The sequence below is a fragment of the Melitaea cinxia genome, chromosome 2, assembly GCF_905220565.1.
Source record: "Melitaea cinxia chromosome 2, ilMelCinx1.1, whole genome shotgun sequence".
Classification (NCBI taxonomy): Eukaryota; Metazoa; Arthropoda; class Insecta; order Lepidoptera; family Nymphalidae; genus Melitaea; species Melitaea cinxia.
The window spans coordinates 521,741-545,023 of NC_059395.1; the positions used below are offsets into that span (position 1 = coordinate 521,741).

A 23,283-nucleotide genomic window follows, 5' to 3' on the forward strand; every position below is an offset into this window, starting at 1 on the left:
AGGTTTTTGCAGTCATTACGTTAATTGAAACAGTCGCTCTATATAATGTTATTAATTATGTATGAGTCGTTTTTTGCGATGTTTCTAGACATTTTTTTGATGTACACAGACCTTTTCTAAGAGATGCGTAATGTTTTTTTGTTATGAGCATATTCGGTGCTCAAGAAGCATGAAAACTTATAATTACTTAATTTTAATTAGTTAACTGTTAATGTAATGTTATTTATATGTTTATAAGAAGTACGTTAGGTTTTTTTTTACTTTCGTGATTTGTATTGTAAATTAATTTATATTTAAACAAAGTTTTTGTGTTCATACAGGTTGCTGACGGTGGATTAGCTCCGCGACGTAAGTCGGAACATTAAAATCAAAGTCGGGATCCAGTGACCGGTCGCGCGCCCGCCGCCCGCGTCGGCGCCATACCTCCTCCGTGAGTCGCGCGAACTGCACGTCTGCGCGTGCGACTATCGTGTACTAACGAAATATTTCTAGTGTTGCAACCACAACCACCTGCCGTACGCAATACTGTTGTAACCGAGTGACTCGAAACTGATTCTTAATTGAACGGATTTTTGTAAACATTTTCTCAACAAAACGACAAGTGTATAAGTAAGTGTAGGCTACATTCCAAACCGGTGTCGTTCTTTAATGGACGAAGTGTGTTACTACTGTGTGTGTTCTAAGTTAGCTAAGAAGTGACTGGTTTAATGCTCTGTATCGTGAACTAGATAACGATATTAATTTAATCGTAGTTACGACCATAACTCACCTGGCGGGAATATCCAGAATGTAATGTTCCAAATTTAAAGTTAAGTCCTCCAAGTGAAAATGGCTCGCGGTACTTTAAGCGAAAATGAACGCCATTGCCTGGATGCAGGAGCAAAAAGTCAACCGGAGCGCTTGCAAGATGCGGAAAAAACAATTAGCGATTGTAAATCTAGCGGTCTGAGAGTTCGCTTCTTGGACGAGGAGGGCAAAACGGAAAGGACGGTTAGCGCAGATTCGGTCGACTGCGCCGTTTCTAGGGTGAAAAAAATCCATATACTAAAAAACAGAAGTTCCAGCGAAACGAGCATACTGCTTAGGAATCCGTCTCTTATCAAGAGGCGAGCCACCTCCGAGCGCCGGTACAGCGACGGTCAAACAGACACGTTAAATAACAATTCTCTGAGCGAGAATCTTAACGGAAAAGGAAACACGGGGAGTTCCGATACGATTGACTACGGTTCGGACCATACCAAAGAGAGCCAAAACTTTAAGAAGAACTGCAACGTGTACAGTGTTAATCAGGCTAAAACTTTGACTCCTGAGCGCAAGAAATCAATTCCTCTGACGATACCCAAGTTGATTGCTCACAGAGAGAACGTGCAAGGGAGATCGATCCTGCCGAACGAGGTCTGTTTGGCTGATGGAGCTTCTGGAAAGGATTTTACGGCGAGAGCCATAGGAAGATTATCTCGTGGCTTGGGCAGGCTGTTGCGTCGCACAAATAGTGTGCGTATCAGTGAACCGGACCCTGTCTACAAGGTGGCGTATCTCGGAAACGTGCTCACCGGCTGGGCTAGAGGTAAGTCAAATAAATATTCATTCACATTCATAGAATTTACTATATAAATGATCCTTGGTCACAAAATATGCAATAGTCACTTAAACAATCATAAAGCAGTGTTTGTAGTTACTCTAGCATATAATTCAATACCAATAGGAATTACCGGAAAAATCAATAAGAATATGTTAATATTGTCTTTGATAATGTATTCCAACATCAGACTCAAGTTAGGTTCATGTGGAACGCCAATTTATTGTTGCATTGTCAACGTTTATCAATGAAAGAGTCAGAAAACTACATTTTTTCTTGCATCGATTATGCGGAATTAAATGAACGTAATATCGACATAGCAGAATAAATTATGTTCTATGAGCTTACTATTAGTGATTCAACGTTCGCTGATTGTATTATTAAATACAACAGTGTTCTAACGCTAGTATTTAATTAAGTTCTGTTCAAATACGATAACTTGACCAAACATCAAATGCATATTCCAGTACCATATTTAAAGTTATCACTGACCACTTAGTGTTGTCAAAGTAAAAAAAAAATCTGAAGATTATTTTGTTTGATATTTACATAAATAGAAATGAAGCATTAAGTTTTCGCTAACGACTACTTTGTTTAATATATACATATGTATAAATAAAGGATTCGTTTGTTTTTTCTCGAAGAGCGGTGAAGTTCAAAGGGGTTTGGTTTTTTAATTGTTAGGAATTTTTTAATTGCTTGTGTGTAAGTACGTGTGTTGTCTAGTAACTCTTTAACCGGTAGTAGGTACGTTAAAATTTGAAAATTTTACTTTTTCTCTTATGTTAAAAAAGAATACGACTTCTGAATATATTTCTCTTCAGTTAAGTTAAAAAAAAGACTACGACTTCTGAATATAAAATAAAACCAAACTTTGCTATCAAACAAAATTTCTTAGGCTTGTTTCTTTAATAATTAGAAGTTAATAAAATTAATAATAAATTAATATTGTAATTCAATGCCAGGTGTTAAATACATGAAAAAATATATACAAATAAACTACGTATGTCATTACAAAATCTTTTAATCTGATAAATGAGTACAACTTTCAACAGAACGATATGTCTGATTATTTTCGAGTAATAACAACGTTATTTTGTGAAACCTTCGCGCAAGTAGAGGGTATATAATGTAGAGGCCATCTATGCGTAAGTAGCTCAAGGTACGATACTTGGACCAGAGTAATTTCGTTTTCATGATATTAATGAATTTTCGAACTAAAAAAAAGTCATCAAATTAAACAAATTTGTAATAACAATTTAATCGTTAATCTATCGATCGTTCACTGAATAATGTCAGAAGAATAATGTCTTCTAGTCTAAAATATGTCAACATGTATAGACAAAATTACCATCTAATCTCAGATACGCGCTGTTTACATTATTATTATCGTTAATATGTTATAACCAATCACGTGAAATACAATTGTTCTCTTAAACGAAGAATTTGATACATCTAAGACACAGTGGAAGGCTGAGAGTAAATGATATGGAACAAAAAGTGACCATCACGCATTCCATCGACTTTCATTTCTTCCACGCCACGCTCGTTATCTGCGGCGTCGAGTGAAACTGAATTATCATTAAATGATCTGTTTGTAACGATAACGTATCTGACCCATATTATTGTAAAAATAACATCAGGTACATTTGTGTTTACGTTTCTTATCTTTGAATTGTATATATATTTTTTCAATTCTGGCGTTATGACTATTGTTGGTGATAAAACCGCATCTTATGCTGTGATTCATGTTATTATTTATAGTATTACATAATAGTTTCTGCAGTATTTTTTAAATATAAATTATCTTATTTTTGCACTTATAACAATGTGTAAAATTGATTTTTAATACAATAAAAATCGGTAATAAGGAACATAATTATCTACCTCAATCCTTAAGAATTAGAATTGAATAAACTTCCAAGAAATCAGCATCATAGTTTTGAATATTTTTTATATCTTTCTTTTATGTCTTTTTTATTTTAACTAGTGCTTACCCAGTGGTCGAAATTCGACCATAAAGAATTTAAATTATAAGTTCGAACATTAAACAAAAAGTATATGTGCGTGTGTGTGTCATATACATAGTAGTGTGTGTAATGTTTTTTTTTTCGGTAACAATTTTAAATGAAAGGAATTGATATAATAATTATGTTTCTTGTTTAAAAGTGATAGTATCTAGCTTCCGTTCGTTTTATCAGCTTTTGTCCGTTCCACATCCTTTGACTATAATTCTTAAACACATGATTAATAAACTATTTATCCGGCCTAAAAAAATGGAGGTTCTTATTTTTTGTATTCCAATTATGATAGTGCTGTGTGGCTACGGCACTAAAGAATTTAGCCACCCCCTCTCTTCCCGTGGGTGTCGTAAGAGGCGACTAAGGGATAACAAGGTTCCACAACCACCTTGGAACTTAAGAAGCCAACCGATGGCGGGATAACCATCCAACTGCTGGCTTTGAAATACACAGGCCGAAGACGGGCAGCAGCGTCTTCTGTGCGACAAAGCCAGTACTGCGGTCACCAACCCGCCTGCCCAGCGTGGTGACTATGGGCAAAACACATGAGTTCACGTTACTTTTGGCGTAAACTTGTGGAGGCCTATGTCCAGGAGTGGACTGTTTAGGCTGTAATGATGAATTATGATAATTTTTTTGATCAAAAATTCAGGAATATTTGATAACGCGTATTTACTTGACTATAATTTCGTTTACTCACGTTGTATTACTTGTCGAAGTAATTGAAGCTGGTTTTTTTTTCGTTTACGAGCAAACCCAAATATTTTTGTTTGAGAACAAATACAATCTTATACAAACACTGTGTTGCAGATGTTTACGTTCATGCCTGTGCTACGTTTACTTTTGTGCCGTTTACCGCAGCGCTCGATCTTAGCCTATCTTTGTTGATAAGTCTTGTAATCTATTTAAAGAAAAAAAAGTCTGATAATTATAATAATATATAGTAGTATATCTCGATACTATCTGTACTAATATTCTAAAGCTGAAAAGTATGTTTGTTTGTTTGTTGTTTGTTAAAATGTGCTATTGTCATTCGAATTGAAAAATCATTTTTAAAGTAAAACTTCTCTACGCACGCTTGACTTTTGGAGTAAGCTGGTGAATGCGTGACGAGAGCGTTACGAAAGTGTGATCGGGCGAGACGAACGGAAGTTGAGAGGGAGAAGATAGATGGAGTTAAAGAAGTTACTTCAGTCGTCTGGTCTAAAGTACACTCGTTTTGTTTTGGATAGCCCGTTTACCGAAGAAGGCCTTGGTATATTTTTTCATTAAATTAACACGTATGGAAACGCGGTACATAGCTAGTTGCTTATATTATAATACTTGTTCAATTGTCTTCAGAACTTTATCCTTATTTTTTGTTTATGAGCATACTTTTGAAGCTGTGTTAGTGCACAGGTCATACAAATGTGACGCCGAAACGATCGCGGGATTCATTCCGTTTCGCATATGACAAAGTATCTTGTAGTCTCGTGTGTGTGTTGTGTGTGTTTGCGGGCCCCTGCACAAGATTCACATACAACTGGGGTTAAATTAAAAAATAATCATGTCTTTCGATGTTTGAATTTTTTGATACAGTGTTATATTTTTTTATTTTTTTGGGGCGTATACTTTTTATTATTAAGAAAAAAACTTTATTTCTCGACAAACATTAGCAACACTAGTTGAAGAATCGCTATCATAGTTTCTGTTATTTTAATACGGCATACGAAACAATGTTTGATAATTTATTTGAAAGCTAATTTAGCATTTTTTATCATATTTTTTTTTTTAATTTTATACATTTATTTCATTATATAATTTGAGTTAATATTGAAATATAATTATATTCGCTTTATTTGATGTGTCATTTTCAATTTATTCATTGATATATTAACACTTACAAATTAATTGATTATGCATATTATTGATATTAAATGGAATGGAATATTTCTTAGTATGAGAAAGCACTATTTTATCGACGTGTCTGAAATGATGTGGAATTTTTAAGATTAGGTCATCACTTGTAACTGACTATTATAAAGCTGGTTATATAATATATTGAACGTAATTCACTGCTTACTGATTCAGATTATCTTATACATAAGCTAAGATAATAACAATAAGGCTATCAAAGACTATCAGCAGGAAGTGAAAAAGTTTCTTGGGGTCTGATTCATTGCGAACTATTGAACAACAATAAAATAAATAAAAAAAACGTATAGAAACTTTTATCTGTAAGATAACTATTTATAATATTATTAGTGACCGCAAAAAATCCAAATGAATCAGTAAATAAGTTGATAATGTTTCATTTTTATGAGTGTTGCTATGAGGAAAATTCATCTTTCGGAAGTAACTCTTAGTCATCAGAGTGCCCAGTGCGAGTTTTGTTTAATCTGTCTCGCAATAACGAGCGTAAATTCAAACTTCATTTTGTATGGGAAATTCGGGATTTCAACCTAGTTCTCGCGTTTGCCGCTAGATGACTCTGTATCGATTGTATCGTATACTAATCTTTATCGTCTAGGCTGCACTGTTTAAATTCCCATGCAAAATAATCTTCACGTATCAACGCGTTCTGTCATGTTTCTGTGAATAAAACTCGCACTAGGCACTCTGTCAAAACGCTGTGACAGTGTTTGGAATATTTACACAAACTATGGCATTAGAATTAATTATACATTGTAGCTATAATTATAAAAATATGCTTTACTTACTATTCAGAATCGAAGATTAATTGAGATAGGGCGTAACAGTATATATTATGCTCAAATATGGTAATTGATTGCCATCACGTGAGCCGTACGCTTGTATGTCGACCAGCAGTAGCCCCTGGGTGACACAAGTATCTTTAATGTACTTGGAAACAAAATTCGAAGTATAATAGGTTATATTATTTACAATTACAGTAAATAACTGCTTACATTGAGTAACCAAAGCACAGACAAAGTCGTAGGCGTAAAATAGTTGTAACTCGGTATGTGGTCATATTAAATCAATGTACTTATGTAAATTCGTGACCACATGTAAATTTTATGACATCAAATCGGTATATCAAAATCGTATTATATATTTTTTGTCAATAAATCGTGATGACTGAATGACTACTCATTACTTTAAAGCTGTTATTATAATGAAAATTATACCCATATTGTAAATTAAAATAAAAAAAATCACTATTCTGATATTTATTTTAATATATTTAAATGAGAATATAATATTTTTTCTTCTATACAGAATATATTATTTAAAAAAAAATGTTCAGTTTATTTGCATGTATTTATTATTATTTTTACTACGCGGAATATTATAAATTTATTAGTTTGTATGGGTTATGGAAGCTAAATAACAAATCTTTTAAGTACTGTTGTGTTCCTGTTGGTGAGTAATGTGGTGTTATGTGCTGTGTCAGATGTGTTAGTGAGGTTTAAAGTGTTCGTAATACTCTGTCGACTGCCGCACGCTAATTTGCTAAAATAAAACATAAATATACCGTATAAAGAAGAATTAAATACGTCAATAATAACAAGAACCAATCTGTTTCTCGCTTCGGTCGCGCGGTCATCGGGTAACGACGGGGTCGTGCCTTCGAGATAGTGAAAGTTCAAACAATAACTACAGACATACATCTTGTTTTTAATCGACTGAGTAAGGAGGTTATGTGATTCAACTAAATATGCGTATACAATATGTGTAAATAGATATTTTGTGTCTCAGTTTTATCAGAATTACTTTGAAACAGACGGGAATGTCGGGATTAAAGGAATTTAAGTTTTATCTCTAGCTGTCTATCTTGTTTCACATCGAAATATCTATAATTTTATATATGTAGTATCAAGCCGCTTCAAGCGTTTTATAAATAGTATTTATACATAAAAAAAAACTATTCGTTTTATTTACGATATAACACATGTTTGTAATAAAAGTGTTTGTGAGATGAACGAATCGATTTTTTTTTAAATATAAAAACCGGTTTTGAACGTGACGTAATTACATAATTAAAATGTAACGTTAGTCCGTACGCATTACTAGCTTATTTGCTCGTGTTACTTGCGATAACTATAAAACTATTATTATGACTTTCGACTTTTAATATCATAATCAAATCGAACTATTTAGATTAAGCATATTATTCCATAAATTATAACGAAAAAAAAAAAATTATTAATTAATGACTCAAATTTTCTAATTGGATTTTTTTATATTAATATTTTTAAATAATACTTTAGGTATATGTTTTTATTTGGAGGAGGATACTTTTTTTTTATTTTGATTGGCCATACAGGTGTTTGCCGTGGTCTGGGTGTTTGTGCAGTCCTTGTGGGTCTCCCCACCGTGCCTCGGAGAGCACGTTAAGCCGTCGGTCCCGGTTGTTATCACGTACACCTGATAGCGATCGTTACTCATAGTAGGGAATATATCCGCCAACCTGCATTGGAGCAGCGTGGTGGATTAAGCTCTGATCCTTCTCCTACATGGGGAAAGAGGCCTATGCCCAGTAGTGGGATATTACAGGCTGAAGCGTACTTTTTTTTTTGGTGTGTCGTCACTGAGGGGAATTGATTAATTTGAAAAATAATTGTTTGTTCGCAAACGAAAAATAACCGACTTCAATTACATCGACAAGTAAGTAAAGTATGTCGTACAACGTAAGTTGACGAAAAAAATTACAAACGCATTAGTCATCATTACGATTTTCGAGGGCTGCCATCAATTTCTCTCGGATTCCATCATCAGATCCTGGTTTCCTTATCATGGTATCGAACTTAATATTTCTCCTTTCCAACAAAAAAAGAATTATCAAAATCGGTTCATAAACGACGAAGTTATCCCCGAACATACATTATACGGTCGAATCGAGTAACCACCTCCTTTTTTGAAGTCGGTTAATAACTGATTATATTTTGTCCGTGTGAGTTACGTTTTTTTTTCGAATATTATTTCTGATAATCTGTAATTAAAACATCGTTGTGACCGTAACAAGATATCACGGGTTAATGAAATAATTATAGTATTTGAAGTGAATTGTTGTTTTTTTGTACTTTTTTTTAAAGTTTTACGTATTTATTGTTTTTAATTTGATCGTGGGAAAGAATATTAATAAAAAAATTATTCACAATGTTTAAAAACGTGCGAGATTGTCTTTTTTTTGTAAATTTCCAATGATAATTAGAATTTTATAATATTTTAATCGTGTATTCAAGGTCGAATTACTTGATTCACATCGTATAATTGTATTAATTAATTATGTATTCATGTTGTTTGTTTATTTTTAATCATCATTCAATTTTATCTAATATATAAAAATTCTCGTGTCGCGGTGTTTGTTATCAAACTTCTCCGAAAAGGTTGGACCAATTTTTATGAAGTTTTGTGTGCATATCGGGTAGTTCTGAGAATCGGTCAACGTCTATTTTTCATACACCCAAATGATAAGGGTAACACACCCCAAATATTTATTTTTCTTTTTTGGATATATTTTTTTATTTTATTATGATTTAGTATTGAAAAAATTTTCACCCTTCTACCAGTGACCCCTAATTTTTAATAGCGTTTAGTGGAAAAAAAAGTTTGCCGGGTCAGCTAGTTATATATATATATATATATATATATATATATATATATATATATATATATATAGGTACATATATTAATATACGGTAGAGTTTAATGCATGATGGCGCTAATCACAGGAACTACTGGTTGTAAGTGGAAAATTATCATTGTCTTGGATAGTTCATTTATCAGGTAGGTCATATAGGCAGCATGATATTTGAGTACGTTGTTTTCTCAAATTACCGAGAGTGAAACAGCGGGCTCAGCTAATGTATAATATATGAAATGTGCACGTCCTGACGTGTACACGTGTACAAATGTATAGAAGATTAATAAATTAAAAATAACAAAAAATTTACATCAAAAACAAAATGTTAAATAGACTATATCCGACATGATAATAAGGTTTTAACACAGTTTTAATTGTTTTCGCGGGTAGATAATAATTTGGGTTCAAGATAAAGACCTCGTTATCGGAGTCAATGCACTAATTTTATTGATACATATGATCAATAAATTACGGTTCGATTTTAATTATCTTACAAATCTATCAGTTTTAATCGACTTCAAAAAAAGAGGTCAAATCGACTGCACTTTTTCGTGTGTATGATATCGTAAATTTATCATTGCTTCATAGAGGCATTTAAATTTGTACGAGAACTCACTACCTAATTGCTTATTTACTCCTTGCTTACTTACCTGTTTTCTCATTTACTACTTTTAAATGAATCGAGGTCGGTTTTTTAGGATAAAATACAATTAAAGTCACGTTTTATTTCGCAACATAGACATTTTTGAAGTAGTATGTCTAGACTTAATTCTAAGACTACAATTAAGCTCTCGTTTACAGCGTATTATAATGTTATTAGCTCATTATCAATATTTGTAAAAACGCTTAAAAGACTTAACTCCAAACACTGGTATTATATAAATGACGTACAACGTGGTTGTGACTAATTGTTTGCATCAAGATATTGTCGAGATGTTATTATCTTAAGTCTAGGAGATAAGTCTTAGAAGATCAAGGCGATACGTCATACATTCCCGATAAGAGTGTTTGTTCAAAATATTTGGTCGTACGCTTCGGTTGATTAGCGAATGTTTGCGATCATATTATTAATCTTAATTCTAAACATATTTGGGACGTCATCAGCTAATGTAATTAACGGAAAACTTGTTAGATGTCGTGTGCTCAAAATGTTTGATTTCGTAGTTTGCTTGACGATTATCGTTGATGGAATCATTTTTAAATTTAATTCAGGATTGGGCGTATCGAATATTGCGACATTATTTTAAGAATTTAGTATTGTAAAAAAAATATCAGTTTTCTTCTAAAAAATGGAAACTGTTTTAGACAGAATTGGGTTCGTTACTTACTAAAGCATAGAGCGTTGATATCTTAGCTGTTATGACTCTTTTCCTATTAAAAATTATTTAATTATGATACCTATATACTCGTACGAGTATAAAAAACGAGTGTGCTTTAGACCACACGACTGAAGTAAAACTTACGAAATGTAACTCTCTCTCTTTTTATCTTCACTAAATTATATCTCCCTTTCAACTTCCGTTCACCTTGCCCGATCATAGTTTTCGTAACGCTTCTGTCACGCATCCTCCACCCCACGCCCTAAGCGTGCGTAGAGATGTTTTACTTCAATGATTTAGAACAAATGTAAAGGCACTTTGTTTACTGTCTATTCGAGCTATAATATTCAAAATTATATATTTTAATGAAACTGGCACGGACACAGACTAAATCAAAATAAATATAAGTTTATAAACCTATAAAAGAGTATCACTATGTAACAGTTTTTTTTAAATAATGTGTGACGAAAATCAAAGATTTCATAAATAAATAAATAAATAAATATTTACAACATACACACACGGTCGTCTGTTCCTAAAGTAAGCAACTTAATGCTTGTGGTATAGGTAACAGCCGACTGGTATACTACATTTTTTTTTCGATTAACATACTTATAAATAATACATATATAAATATATCAATAAATATTTATATTACACCCAGACTCGGGGTGGGAATCGAACACACAACCCTCGGAGCAGAAAGCACTACAAACTGCGCCAACGGGCTAGTCAAAACACGTTCTGATTAAATGTATATTAAGTATAGTTATACGAAACATACTTAAATATTAGCAGACACATTAATTTGTAAATGTCAATTGATCGGTCGCTAATGGAGAACGAATTGAATATTAGCCTTAATTGGGTCAACTACAGTCTTATGAGGATTATTGTAATCTGTTATAATTGTGTTAATTATTCCAGTTAACTGAGCTTATGAAGTGATGTAACGTCAGCTGATGTTTTACGCGATTCCTATATTTAACAAGAAAATGATTCGTAGGTCCTTCCAAGCCGTATAGTTCCTAAACGACTGTAAAATAAATGTGTTTGCTTGCAATCGCAAAACATCGACTTCAATTACATGGATCAACGACGAGAGGATAGTCAAGTGAATACGCGTTATTAGATATAACTCGAAAAGTACCTGTGAGATCTCAATTAAATTGAAATGGAACCACACGAAATGCACCACCACCTTTCGATTAAAAAAGGTCATCTAAATCGGTCCACCCAGTCAAACTTATACACATAAAATACATTAAAAAATGCAATCGAATTGAGAATTTGCTCCTTTTTTTTTGGAAGTCGCTTAAAAAGGAGGAAGTTCTCTAACTTAATTATGGACATGTCGTATATAATATTATACATAGCGTAGGAACTGAGCTTTACTTGACTATTTAAGGAAGGTTATATTTTTTTATTAATAACTACATTATTTAGATATTCATGTTAATGTGGGCTTAATTTATGAACGAACCTGTTTGATAGATTGTAATACATTAAATTAATTTAGAGTAATATTAATCGCACTCTCGATTCTCGCTTGCAATAGTTTTGTATATAATAATTGTGTTTGCCAGCAAAGGAAAAAAAACCGACTTCAATTATATCGACAAGTAATACAACGTAGGTAGACGAAAAAATAGTCAAGTAAATACGCATTATCAAAGATTACTCCAAAAGTTGTAATCAAATCTCGATGAAATTTAAATGTGACCACATGATAAACATATACTTTCGATTAAATTAAAAATCATCAAAATCGGTACACCCAGTAAAAAAAAGTTAAGCGGATTTTCGAGGGTTTCCCTCTATTTCTCTGGGATCCCATCATCAGATCCTGGTTTCCTTATCATGGTACCACACTTAAGATATCTCTATTCCAACAAAAAAAAAAAAAAAAAAGAATTATCAAAATCGGTTCATAAACGACGAAGTTATCCCCGAACATACATTAAAAAAAAATTAAAAATATATATACGGTCGAATTGAGTAGCCTCCTCCTTTTTTGAAGTCGGTTAAAAAGTATTCTTTTCTGTTCTGGCTATTTGATAATTTATCCTTGTTGTATCACATCTGTGCCAGGGAGCACGTACACTCGATATAGCTATTGTTAGCAGGAGCACCTGATATCACCTGATTATTTTGGCAAAGAGAGAAATCCACAGTTGAGCAGGCCCATTATATTATATAGGCCTTTTACCCTGACTGTCGTTAAAGCTATCTCACGATGGTATTAAACAAATAAAAGTGTATATATAATTACATATTATAAAACAATGTCGCTTCCTGCTGTCTGTATGCTTAGATCTTTAACAAAACGGAATTTGATGCGGTTTTCTTTAGTAAATAGAGTGATTCCAGAGGAAGATTTATATGTATAATATGTCCATAATATAGTAGAGGAACACTGGTATTTTTACAACAGTGCGAAGCCGGGACGGGTCGCTAGTATTATATATATAATTCCGCTTTGTTTATGGACAGTACATACAAAAAAAAATTAGTTGATTTAGGTAAAACAGGGTCAAATTGTCTGTTCTACTTCTTGTTAATGTCTATTCGTAACTTATGGGCAGGATAAACTTTATCCACAAGTTAAACAGACCCTAACTTTTCCTCTGTATGCAGAAAAAAGCCTAGGAGTGTTCGTTTACAGGCTATATAAGTTCGGCTGATATGAACTAGGAAGGTCTTTCACGACGCCCGGTTAGCCGAAAACACGTGTCAATATAATATTGCAAATTGAATTGGTCTACAGTTCATTAGCTTCTAGTATTTGGAATGTTGCTATCAATTTTGCATGTGTTAATTGCGATGACATCAAAACGCGTTATATAAAATATTTATACGTTTATATAACGCTTATGTAAATGTATAAATATAGTATTAGCTACCTTTGTGACTTTTGTGACTTTTTGTGATATTGGGATAAAATGTAATCAGATTCACGGAGGCTCTCTAACTATCTCCTAGTATATACCAAGTTTCATGGAAATATATTATGTAATATATAAAAGTTACACAGAACCTGTATAACAGATGCAGTCCTTATGGGTCTCCCCACCGTGCCTCGGAGAGCACGTTAAGCGGTCGGTCCCGGTTGTTATCATGTACACCTGATAGCGATCGTTACTGATAGTAGGGAATATATACGCCAACCCGCATTGGAGCAGCGTGGTGGATTAAGCTCTGATCCTTCTTCTACATGGGGAAAGAGGCCTATGCGCAGTAGTGGGATATTACAGGCTGAAGCGGATACAGAACCTGTATTTCTAAGATATGTATAATAATAACATTCGATCCTTTTATCTTTAATTGTTTTAAATTGGTGTTAATTACGAGAACTATTATGGCGATGATATAATTATGATGTAATTTAACGTTTGTGGATTTTATAAGGATATTGAGCTTAAGAAATCTAGAAATATATTTTTAAACTAGCTGTGCCCGCGCGACTTCATCCGCGTAGAATTTAACAAAAAGGTTATTTATCAGTTCGCAGAGCTATTAAAACAAAAAAAAAATCTAAAATGAAAGTAGCCTAAGTTAGTCCTTACTACGTTGTCGTTAGTCGTTTCAGAGATTAGCCGGAACAAACAGACAGACAGACAAAAATTGTTGTTATTTTGGTATATGTACCGTGTATACATCCATATGCATTTAGTATAAAGTGGTTATTTTAATATTACAAACAGACACTTCAACTTTATTTATTTGTATAGATATAATAAAATAATTCAATATATTATGTGCTTGATATTTTAGAAGGCAAATGGATTTTTTTGTATATAAGTATTAAAAAGACGAATAATTAATAAACATTAAAATCTTATGATTTTTAATCGTTCTAAGCTTTTTACGTCTATAAGACTATAAAAATTATATAACACGTAAACACTCCAACACGGACAGTAAGTTGTCAATCCTTTACCCGATGTGTATATTTAATAGAACTTTAATACTTATTCTTACTTACAGTTTTCAATTACAAAAAAAGTTGGCAAGGGCAAACTTATGTCTAAAAGAGATCTCTATCAATCAACCCATAAGTTGTGGGTCCAAACTCCAAAAACATAAATAACGAAAACACATAGACAACAACAACAACAACAACAAAAAAAAAACAAAAAACAAACTTGTATGGCCAATCCAGAAATCGCGAGCTGTCAAACCCGTTACCGCTGTCGTTACACAGTGTAACCACAGCTTCATATTATAATCAATTATAGCTACAAATATTATTGTATAATACAATCAATTATTTACGAATCTTCCTCAAAACTTAATAGGTATATAAAAAATTTACAGCTTCAAATTGTATTTAATTAATTTAAGGTTATTTCCTGCTTTTTAAATAGCAACACTTCGATATGATGCTATTACTTCATATACATACGTGCGTGTTTCCGGATATCAAATATAAAAAAAAAAAAAAAAAAATTAGTCAATAACGACTAGTTAATGTACTCGTATTAAGTTTTTATCCGTGTGATTTCCGTTATGTATATATATAGCAGGAAATAACCTGCTGAAAACCTGGAGCAGCCTGCTTTGGCCTTACTCCGTTCGCCTCGTCCTATCACACTTTTCATAACGCTCTCGTCACGCATTCACCAGCTTACTTGCCAAGTCAAGCCTGCGTAAAGAAGTTTTACTTAAAAAAAAAAAACATTTTATTTATTCATACTTAATTTCAGTTAGATAGTTAACCCACGGGCGTCGAAGCAAAAAATAATAACCGTAGAGAAACGTGTTTTTTCGACATTTTTAGCTAACTCTTAACAAACATACAATGTCAAATAAAAAAACTGGTTAGGCAATTAGAAGAATCACGTTACTCATATAATACTAGCGGGCCCAGTGAACTTTGTACAGTAATATTTTGTTTGTAAATTCTTCGATTTTCCTTAATTTTTCCTTAATTTAATTTGACCCAGGTCTTGTCTTAACAATAACGAGCAATAGGGAAAGTTGGCGGGGATGCATCAATGTATGTTTATCACCCTTTCATACAAATTAACTGATCTGATATTACGAAACTTGATACACATAGCTGAATATCAAAAACAACACATATAGGCTTTTATCCGATGTTACCATGGAATTGGAATTCGTGTCCTAAAAACTACGAGGCGCGTTAAATAAGACAAAAAAAACTGGCCTTACACTTAACGACATTTAGTAAAATAAAATAAAATAAAAATCAAATAAAATAAAATAAAAATCAAATAAAATAAAATAAAATAAAATAAAATAAATTGGACCTACTTATGCAAAAGGGAACCAATCCACACAAATGCCATAATCGAGATAATGACACAGAAGCTTTCAAAAATCAACCTTCTATCGACCCTGTAAAGATCAAAATGATCTGACAATTTTTACAGTATAAAACATTTCTATGACAAAGTTATCAACCAACATAACAGCAGTTGTTTAATAAACTAACAAGATCCATACCACATGGTCCTTTAATTTTTTATTTTTTAATCAAATAAGTAGAACCACGCGGGTTGGTTCTTGTTTGCATATTAAAATAGGTGTAATCCTATAGTTTACAAAGATTCACATTACTTGTTCCTTGTTGATATAATTTTATTTACGACGTCTAAGAAGTCATGTCCTTTGTATCTGTGTTGTGTAATAAATCCTCCTTAAAATTATTATTAAAATGTTTCAGTAGAAAAGAGATTAGCTCATTTAAAAAGTTTTATTCCCTAGGATCATATAATGCGCAAAATATGTTTTTAACTGCTTTAATAAAAGAACAAGCTGTGAAGCGTCATTACGTTGCAACGGACAATAAATCTAAAATTTCACAGAAAAAGAAAAAGTCTTACTCTCGCCAATATTTTCTAGATGGTGTATCAGTTTGTAGAGATATGTTTGACAAAACATTACAGACGTCGGCAAAACGAATAAATACGTCGCTTTGTAAGGTGCGATCGCACAGTTGCATTAAAGATTATCGTGGTTCGCATGGCGGTTGCAATAGAGCATCTCCTGAAAGCGAGGAGTTCTTTATTAACCTTATGAAAAGGTTGTCGACATATGTATTATCGCCGACAAAAACAGAAGGGGTTAAGTTTTTGGGAGCAGACAAGACTTTATCAAAAATATATGAATTATACGTCGATGAAGCGAAAACCACTGGCGTGAAAATATTATCTGCTGCAAAAGTCAACAAATTGTTTTTTACAAAATTAACTAATTGAGGACTGACATGAAGCTAGCTAAAGATGATCCCACTGTCGAGACTCTGACTTTTGACCTCGAAAACACGTTACCTCTACCCCGTATACCTACAAATATCGTCTTTTACAAAAGACAACTCTGGGTACACAGTTTAGGGATACATACTGGGAGCAAAGACGAAGCTTACTGTAATGTGTTGGTAGAAGGAGAAGCTGGCCGATATGCTCAAGAGGTGGGGTCTTGCCTCATCAAACATATCATGGAAAGGCTTGATGGCAAGGTAAAATATCTGATTTTATGGAGTGATGCGTGTGGAGGTCAGAACCGCAATATAAAATTGATCTTAATGCTGAAAGCCATGTTGAATGAACATCCAACTTTAGACCAGATAAATATAAAATTCCTTGAATCAAGGCGTAGCTTCCTCCCAAATGATACAGATTTTAGAAAGATAGAATGTGCCCTTAAGCGTCAACAGAGGCTCTATACACCGGATGATTATATTCAGGTTATGAAAACTTGTAAAAAAAAAACGAAACCAATGCATGTACATAGGATGAAAAATGAAGATTTCTTGTCATCATTGAAGTTAGAAAAAAATATAATAAATAGAAAGAAAAAGATACCCGGAGAAAAAGTTTCATGGCTTCATACCAAAGAAATTATGATTAAATAGGATGAAATGTTCAAAATTTACATGAAAACTAATTTAAATAAAGATTTTAAGGTTGTGGATATAAAAAAAAAATGTTCGCGGAAGACAATATTTTATAACGAAATCGATAATGGAGCCACTTTGGCCAACAATGAAAGCTGTCCCTGACGCTAAGTTAAAGGATTTAAAAAGTATGCTACACTTAATTCCGCAAGGCACCCATGATTTATATGTAAAACTTATTGGAAAAGATGATATAGAATATTATTGAAAAATAAAAAAGGATATGTTAAAAGAAATATGGGAAATTGACCTGAAAAACATTCAAGATCGTCTTCTATATCATCTTTTCCGATCAATTATAAAATAAATAAATAATAATAAAAGGGTATGTTAAAAGAAATATGGGATTTTTCATTGTTTTCCTATAAATTTATAAAAATTAACAAAGAACCAACCCACACAGAGATAATTTTGCAAAAAGGAATCAACGAGTTTTCCTTTTATTATTATTAAAAATGCCAATGATTTTGCTCAAAATTATATTTGTATACATAGAATAAATGATTTGGTACAATATTATAAATAAATTTTATTCAAAGTAACAAACAATTTTACTGTATACAAAATTTTGACAAAAACGGCTTTTTCTCAAAACTGTCAGTGTGTGGGTTGGTTCTGTTTTGCGTAAGTAGGTCCAATTAGGACTAACTCCTGTGTTGAAGTTCCGGAAACACGTAATACAAAGATGCCCAGATCACATACAAGGGCTATAACAAAGTTTGCGAGCATCGAACTCGTATACCAGCGTAACTCCAAGTGTTTACAACTACTGTATTACAAATTAGAGCTTCCGTAGTGATCATCTCGTAGTTGGCTTGTTTATTTAAATGTTCATTATGTTTCAATGATTTGTGTCGAAGATAAAAACCCACAAGGAAAGAACAACTAATAAACAAACACTTATCGGTCAATTTGAATTGAGGAAAAGGCTCTTATTATTCTTATTATTTATTTAAATAGTAATATGAAATTTCGCATACATATAGTTTATAGAGAAGGAGTGCAGAGTACTAATATTTTTTTTTTAAATTATGCCTAAAACTAAATTAAATCAATAAAAAGACATTACACAAATTATTACGTATTTGACACACACACGCATATATTCTTGTGTTAACTGTTAAAGTCTGTGGTTAAATTATGGTCGAATTTCGACCACCTGGCGACCACTAAGTATAGATAGATGAACCACTTAGATGGATGCATAAAGGAGGGGTAATTTGTCTGAACAGAGTCAAGATAATTTTTAAGTCATTCTGTACTGAACTGCAGTAAAAACCGCAAAGTCAGTAGACTAGCAACAGACTTTTCGTATTTGATACAAACAAAAATAAACTCTATGTCATGCATAACAAAGTTCATTTTACTTATATTTATTTATTTAGATGTGGTAGCGTATACGCCGCGAAGCGTATCTGTGGGACCGTTCAAACAATGAATGTAGGAATGTGATACGAAAAAATGAGAAAGAGAGGTGTATATACGTGCGAGAGAGATGCAAAATCCAGTTCAACTTACGCTTCCGCTGTACGAATGGGGGGAATCAGGTGCTATCGAGAATTCCGCGCAGGTGACGTTGTACTACAAAATTACCGAAAATTATGTTCTGGAACGTTACCGATTTAAATAAGGGAAGACCGTGGGAGGTCAAAACTTTAAATTGAGCTTCAAACTGATTCTACTTAAAATATAAATCGAATATTTTAAGAAGAATTAGTTTGGACTTCAGTTACGTTATCGATTTCTTCAAAAAACGGCTTGATCGATTTGTAGGTCTGTGAATAGGTCGTAGACTATTTTTTTTACACCTTCATAGTAATAAATTTCCTATTCACATGGTAGAAAAACCTATTCCGGTTTAGCTAGTAAAAATAAATACAACATACCTACGTCACAGTAATTTTTTTCTACAATATGGTACTTAATATACATGTTTTTAGGTAATATCCGACTAATAACGCAGATATATCTATTTAGTTATGTTTTATAAACACCACGTACTGTACACACAAAAATTAAAAAAAAAAATTGGCATACCCAGATTCGGAACGGGAATCGAACTTACAATCCTTGAGCGTACATCAGAGTCACCGCGCAAAATTGTCGATCAACTTAAAGTAACAATACGTTGCAGATAAATTTTTTCTGTGCTGTGTGGCTACGGCACTAAAGAATTTAGCCACCCCCTCTCTTCCCGTGGGTGTCGTAAGAGGCGACTAAGGGATAACAAGGTTCCACAACCACCTTGGAACTTAAGAAGCCGACCGATGGCGGGATAACCATCCAACTGCTGGCTTTGAAATACACAGGCCGAAGACGGGCAGCAGCGTCTTCGGTGCGACAAAGCCAGTACTGCGGTCACCAACCCGCCTGCCCAGCGTGGTGACTATGGGCAAAACACATGAGTTCACGTTGTTTTTGGCGTAAACTTGTGGAGGCCTATGTCCAGCAGTGGACTGTATAGGCTGTAATGATGATGATGATGATGATGATGAAATTTTTTCTTCTTAATTTACCGGTATAATATTACCGGTAATCAAAATTACCGGTTTTCGGGTTCTTCGTATCAACGAAGAAGTCTGTTTCTTTAATACTATTATTTCACATATACAACTGATTTATTCAGAGTTTTTATTTAAGAGAATTTGCATTGGTAACTTAAGTAACCTTGATGTTTTCACTCTTCTGCTTATAAGAGTGATAGGAGATTTCTTTTTACAGTCAAAGTTTTGACCCTAAATAAAACACTATAATTTTACGAATTTCAATTGAAAGCGCATACATTTTTAACCGGTTTAGGTTCTCAAATCGACTGTATTTTTATGTGTGTTACCTCATACCTTTTTACTGGTTGTACCGATTTTAATAATTCTTCTTACATTTTACATACGTTGTAAATATCCGGAGGTCAATGTCAAAAATCGTGATCTGTAGTCTAAAATTTTTCTTAACTATTCAATTCAATTAATTCGATATTACATATATGAAGAACTAAAATAAAGTTTATGAACTGATTTATTGGTATAATAGATTTCAGTTGTGTCAGCGAAGCACGATTAACTCTAAAAAAAAATGCCTACATGCCATTCGTCGTGAATCTAGCGATATCTCAGAATTACACATTAAATATCGTCAAACCTCTTAGCCTACAAAATATACTGTAAATAATATATACAAACAAACAAACAGTCATATTAAACTCATTAATCTTGAAATACGTAACCCTTTTAAAGCTAAATAAAGTCCTAAAATTAAAATAAAACAAGTTTTATAACACTAGATCAGGTATTTAAATGAAGATTTAGAATATTTTGTAGCTGCGTTTCTTTTACTCCATACGAGGAAGTTAAAATATGGCAAAAATAAAACTAAAAACAACAATACTACGGTTCCTAGTAAACGAAATTGAGGTATCAATAAGTAAGTACGAAACAAACAATGCAAAAAATGCTTCCTTCGACTTTTTAAATAGAATTCTAATAATTATAACAGGGCATTCTTCGCGGAACCTCACATCACGTTGTGCCGTGGGGCAAACACCTGTAAAACCGTACACGTCTCGTTTTCGTCTCGAAAATTTCAATGTTTATTATTTGCTGTCCTGTGATACGGCAACACTTCACAAGACGACGCGATTCAGCGTGAAAATGTTATTCAATTTTTAGATATTGGTAATCGATCCAGAAATTTCTAGAAAATTCCAGTAACCCGTAAATGCGTTATGTGGTCCGTGTCTTATCGTTACGCATCGGAGCGTTTGCTTCCAATCGTCCGATCTTCGTACATAATCGTGTTTCTTTATCATTAATTTACTTTTCTGTAACTATTTGGTTAGATCTGTTTCACATGTTTGCTGTATACATTGGCGTAATATTGTTTCTAGGCGACTATTTTAACAATGATAACACTGTTTAAATAGTTTTTACCTAAATAGAAACAAGATTTAAACAAAATATAAGTAAACATAGGACTAAGAAAGACGATATGACAATTATGTAAACAAATGAAGGGATCGATTAAGTTCCTACTCTTTTCTTGGTTCATTTATGGTAACGAAGTCATTGCTCAAGAGAGGGACGCTTGAAGACGCTCTCATTCAATCGCTTACTCAATTTAAATAAAATCTACACCAAAATCATTAATGAGGTACTTAGAGTAATAAAGTTTTCCTTTTCGTCCATTGCTGATTTTTAGGCGTTTCTCAATAGCCTTAAAAGGTATGTTCGTACGTCTTTGATAACCGGTTTTTCATATAGGTACCGGTGTAATATGTAACGATTAACGATTTATTATAATATCGTAAAGATCGAGCTAAATACGTCGAGACTTTTATTTATTATTTTATGTTAATTAATTTTTGTCACAATAATTATCTACAATAGTAAAGGTTGTACGAATATTTCAACTATATACTTCTTATGATTTCAAAAACGTAAAGATTTGTCATCTGGACGGATGTCAAATTCTTATTACAAGTAATGATGGTACTCCAAAATCAAAATCAAAAATAACTTTATTTTTATAGGCTTCACATTCAAGCACCTTTGAATTTACATTTTGCATTTTTTTTAAAGTAAATATTATTTTTAAAAGTGAAGCTACCACCGATTCAGAACGTAGATTTTGCAGAGATGGAAAGGCAAGAAACTCCGCAGTTACTCTTTTAATAATATCGTATAAACTGTGTTTAAGTACAAAATTAGTAATATCTTGCATAAAATATAGCGTCACTACTTCCATTGACACTGGGGCTACGGCATTAAAGAACATAGCCACCCCCTCTCTTCCCGTTGGTGTTGTAAGAGGCGACCAAGGGATAACACAGTTCCACTACCACCATGGAACTTATAAAGCCAACCGATGGCGGGATAACCATCCAACTGCTGGCTTTGAAATACACGGGCCGAAGACGGGCAGCAGCTTCGGTGCGACAAAGCCAGCCCTGCGGTCATCAACTCGCCTGCCTAGCGTGGTGACTATGGACAACACACGAGTTTGCGCTATTTTTGGCGCGAACTTGTGGAGGCCTATGTCCGGCAGTGGAATCCAATAGGCTTAGGTGATTTCCATTGACATGGTTTGGGTACGCAGCTTAAAAAATCAACATTTAAGTGTAAAAGATATATGTTTTAAGCTAATTTTTTCTCGTAAATCTGCAACAAAACTCATCGTCAAGTTAACGATGTAGGCCCTGGCTCAATCAATAATATTCTTCGAATTAAAATAATTGGGTTTCGTAATAAAATATGGTTTTAGACAAACACATTACATAATCATCGATATTATCACCGTGGAATACACGAGTCTCGGATACTAAGTCTCATTTATCCTTATCAGTCAATCGTTCTTGAAGGAATTACCAGTGTGGTAAAAGAAGATAACCTTTTATTTTTTTCCTCTTAAATATATGTATATTTAAAAATACAATTGACTTTCGAGATTTTTCTGTTGTTTTGACTTTATGATTAACAATGCTTTTTATTGACATATTTTACATATTATTAGCTGACCCCGCAAACGTTGTATTGCCACATATCTTATTAACCCCCTAAATCCCCCCCCCCTCCTTTATAGCTTAGGATATGAAAGATATGGCCGATTCTCTGATCTACCCGACATCATCATTACATCATTACAGCCTAAACAGTCCACTGCTGGACATAGGCCTCCACAAGTTTACGCCAAAAATAACGTGAACTCATGTGTTTTGCCCATAGTCACCACGCTGGGCAGGCGGGTTGGTGACCGCAGTACTGGCTTTGTCGCACCGAAGACGCTGCTGCCCGTCTTCGGCCTGTGTATTTCAAAGCCAGCAGTTGGATGGTTATCCCGCCATCGGTCGGCTTCTTAAGTTC

General features: G+C 33.3%; 1 protein-coding gene across 1 annotated transcript in view; it reads left to right on the forward strand.

The window, feature by feature from the left end:
• Positions 1 to 828: 828 nt before the first annotated feature.
• Positions 829 to 23,283, forward strand: part of LOC123666824 — a 104,225-nt gene continuing 81,770 nt past the window's right edge. Inside the window, exon 1 of the mRNA XM_045600851.1 lies at positions 829 to 1,567. Within this exon, the coding sequence (XP_045456807.1) occupies positions 829 to 1,567 (739 nt within the window). The remainder of the gene's footprint in view (positions 1,568 to 23,283) is intronic.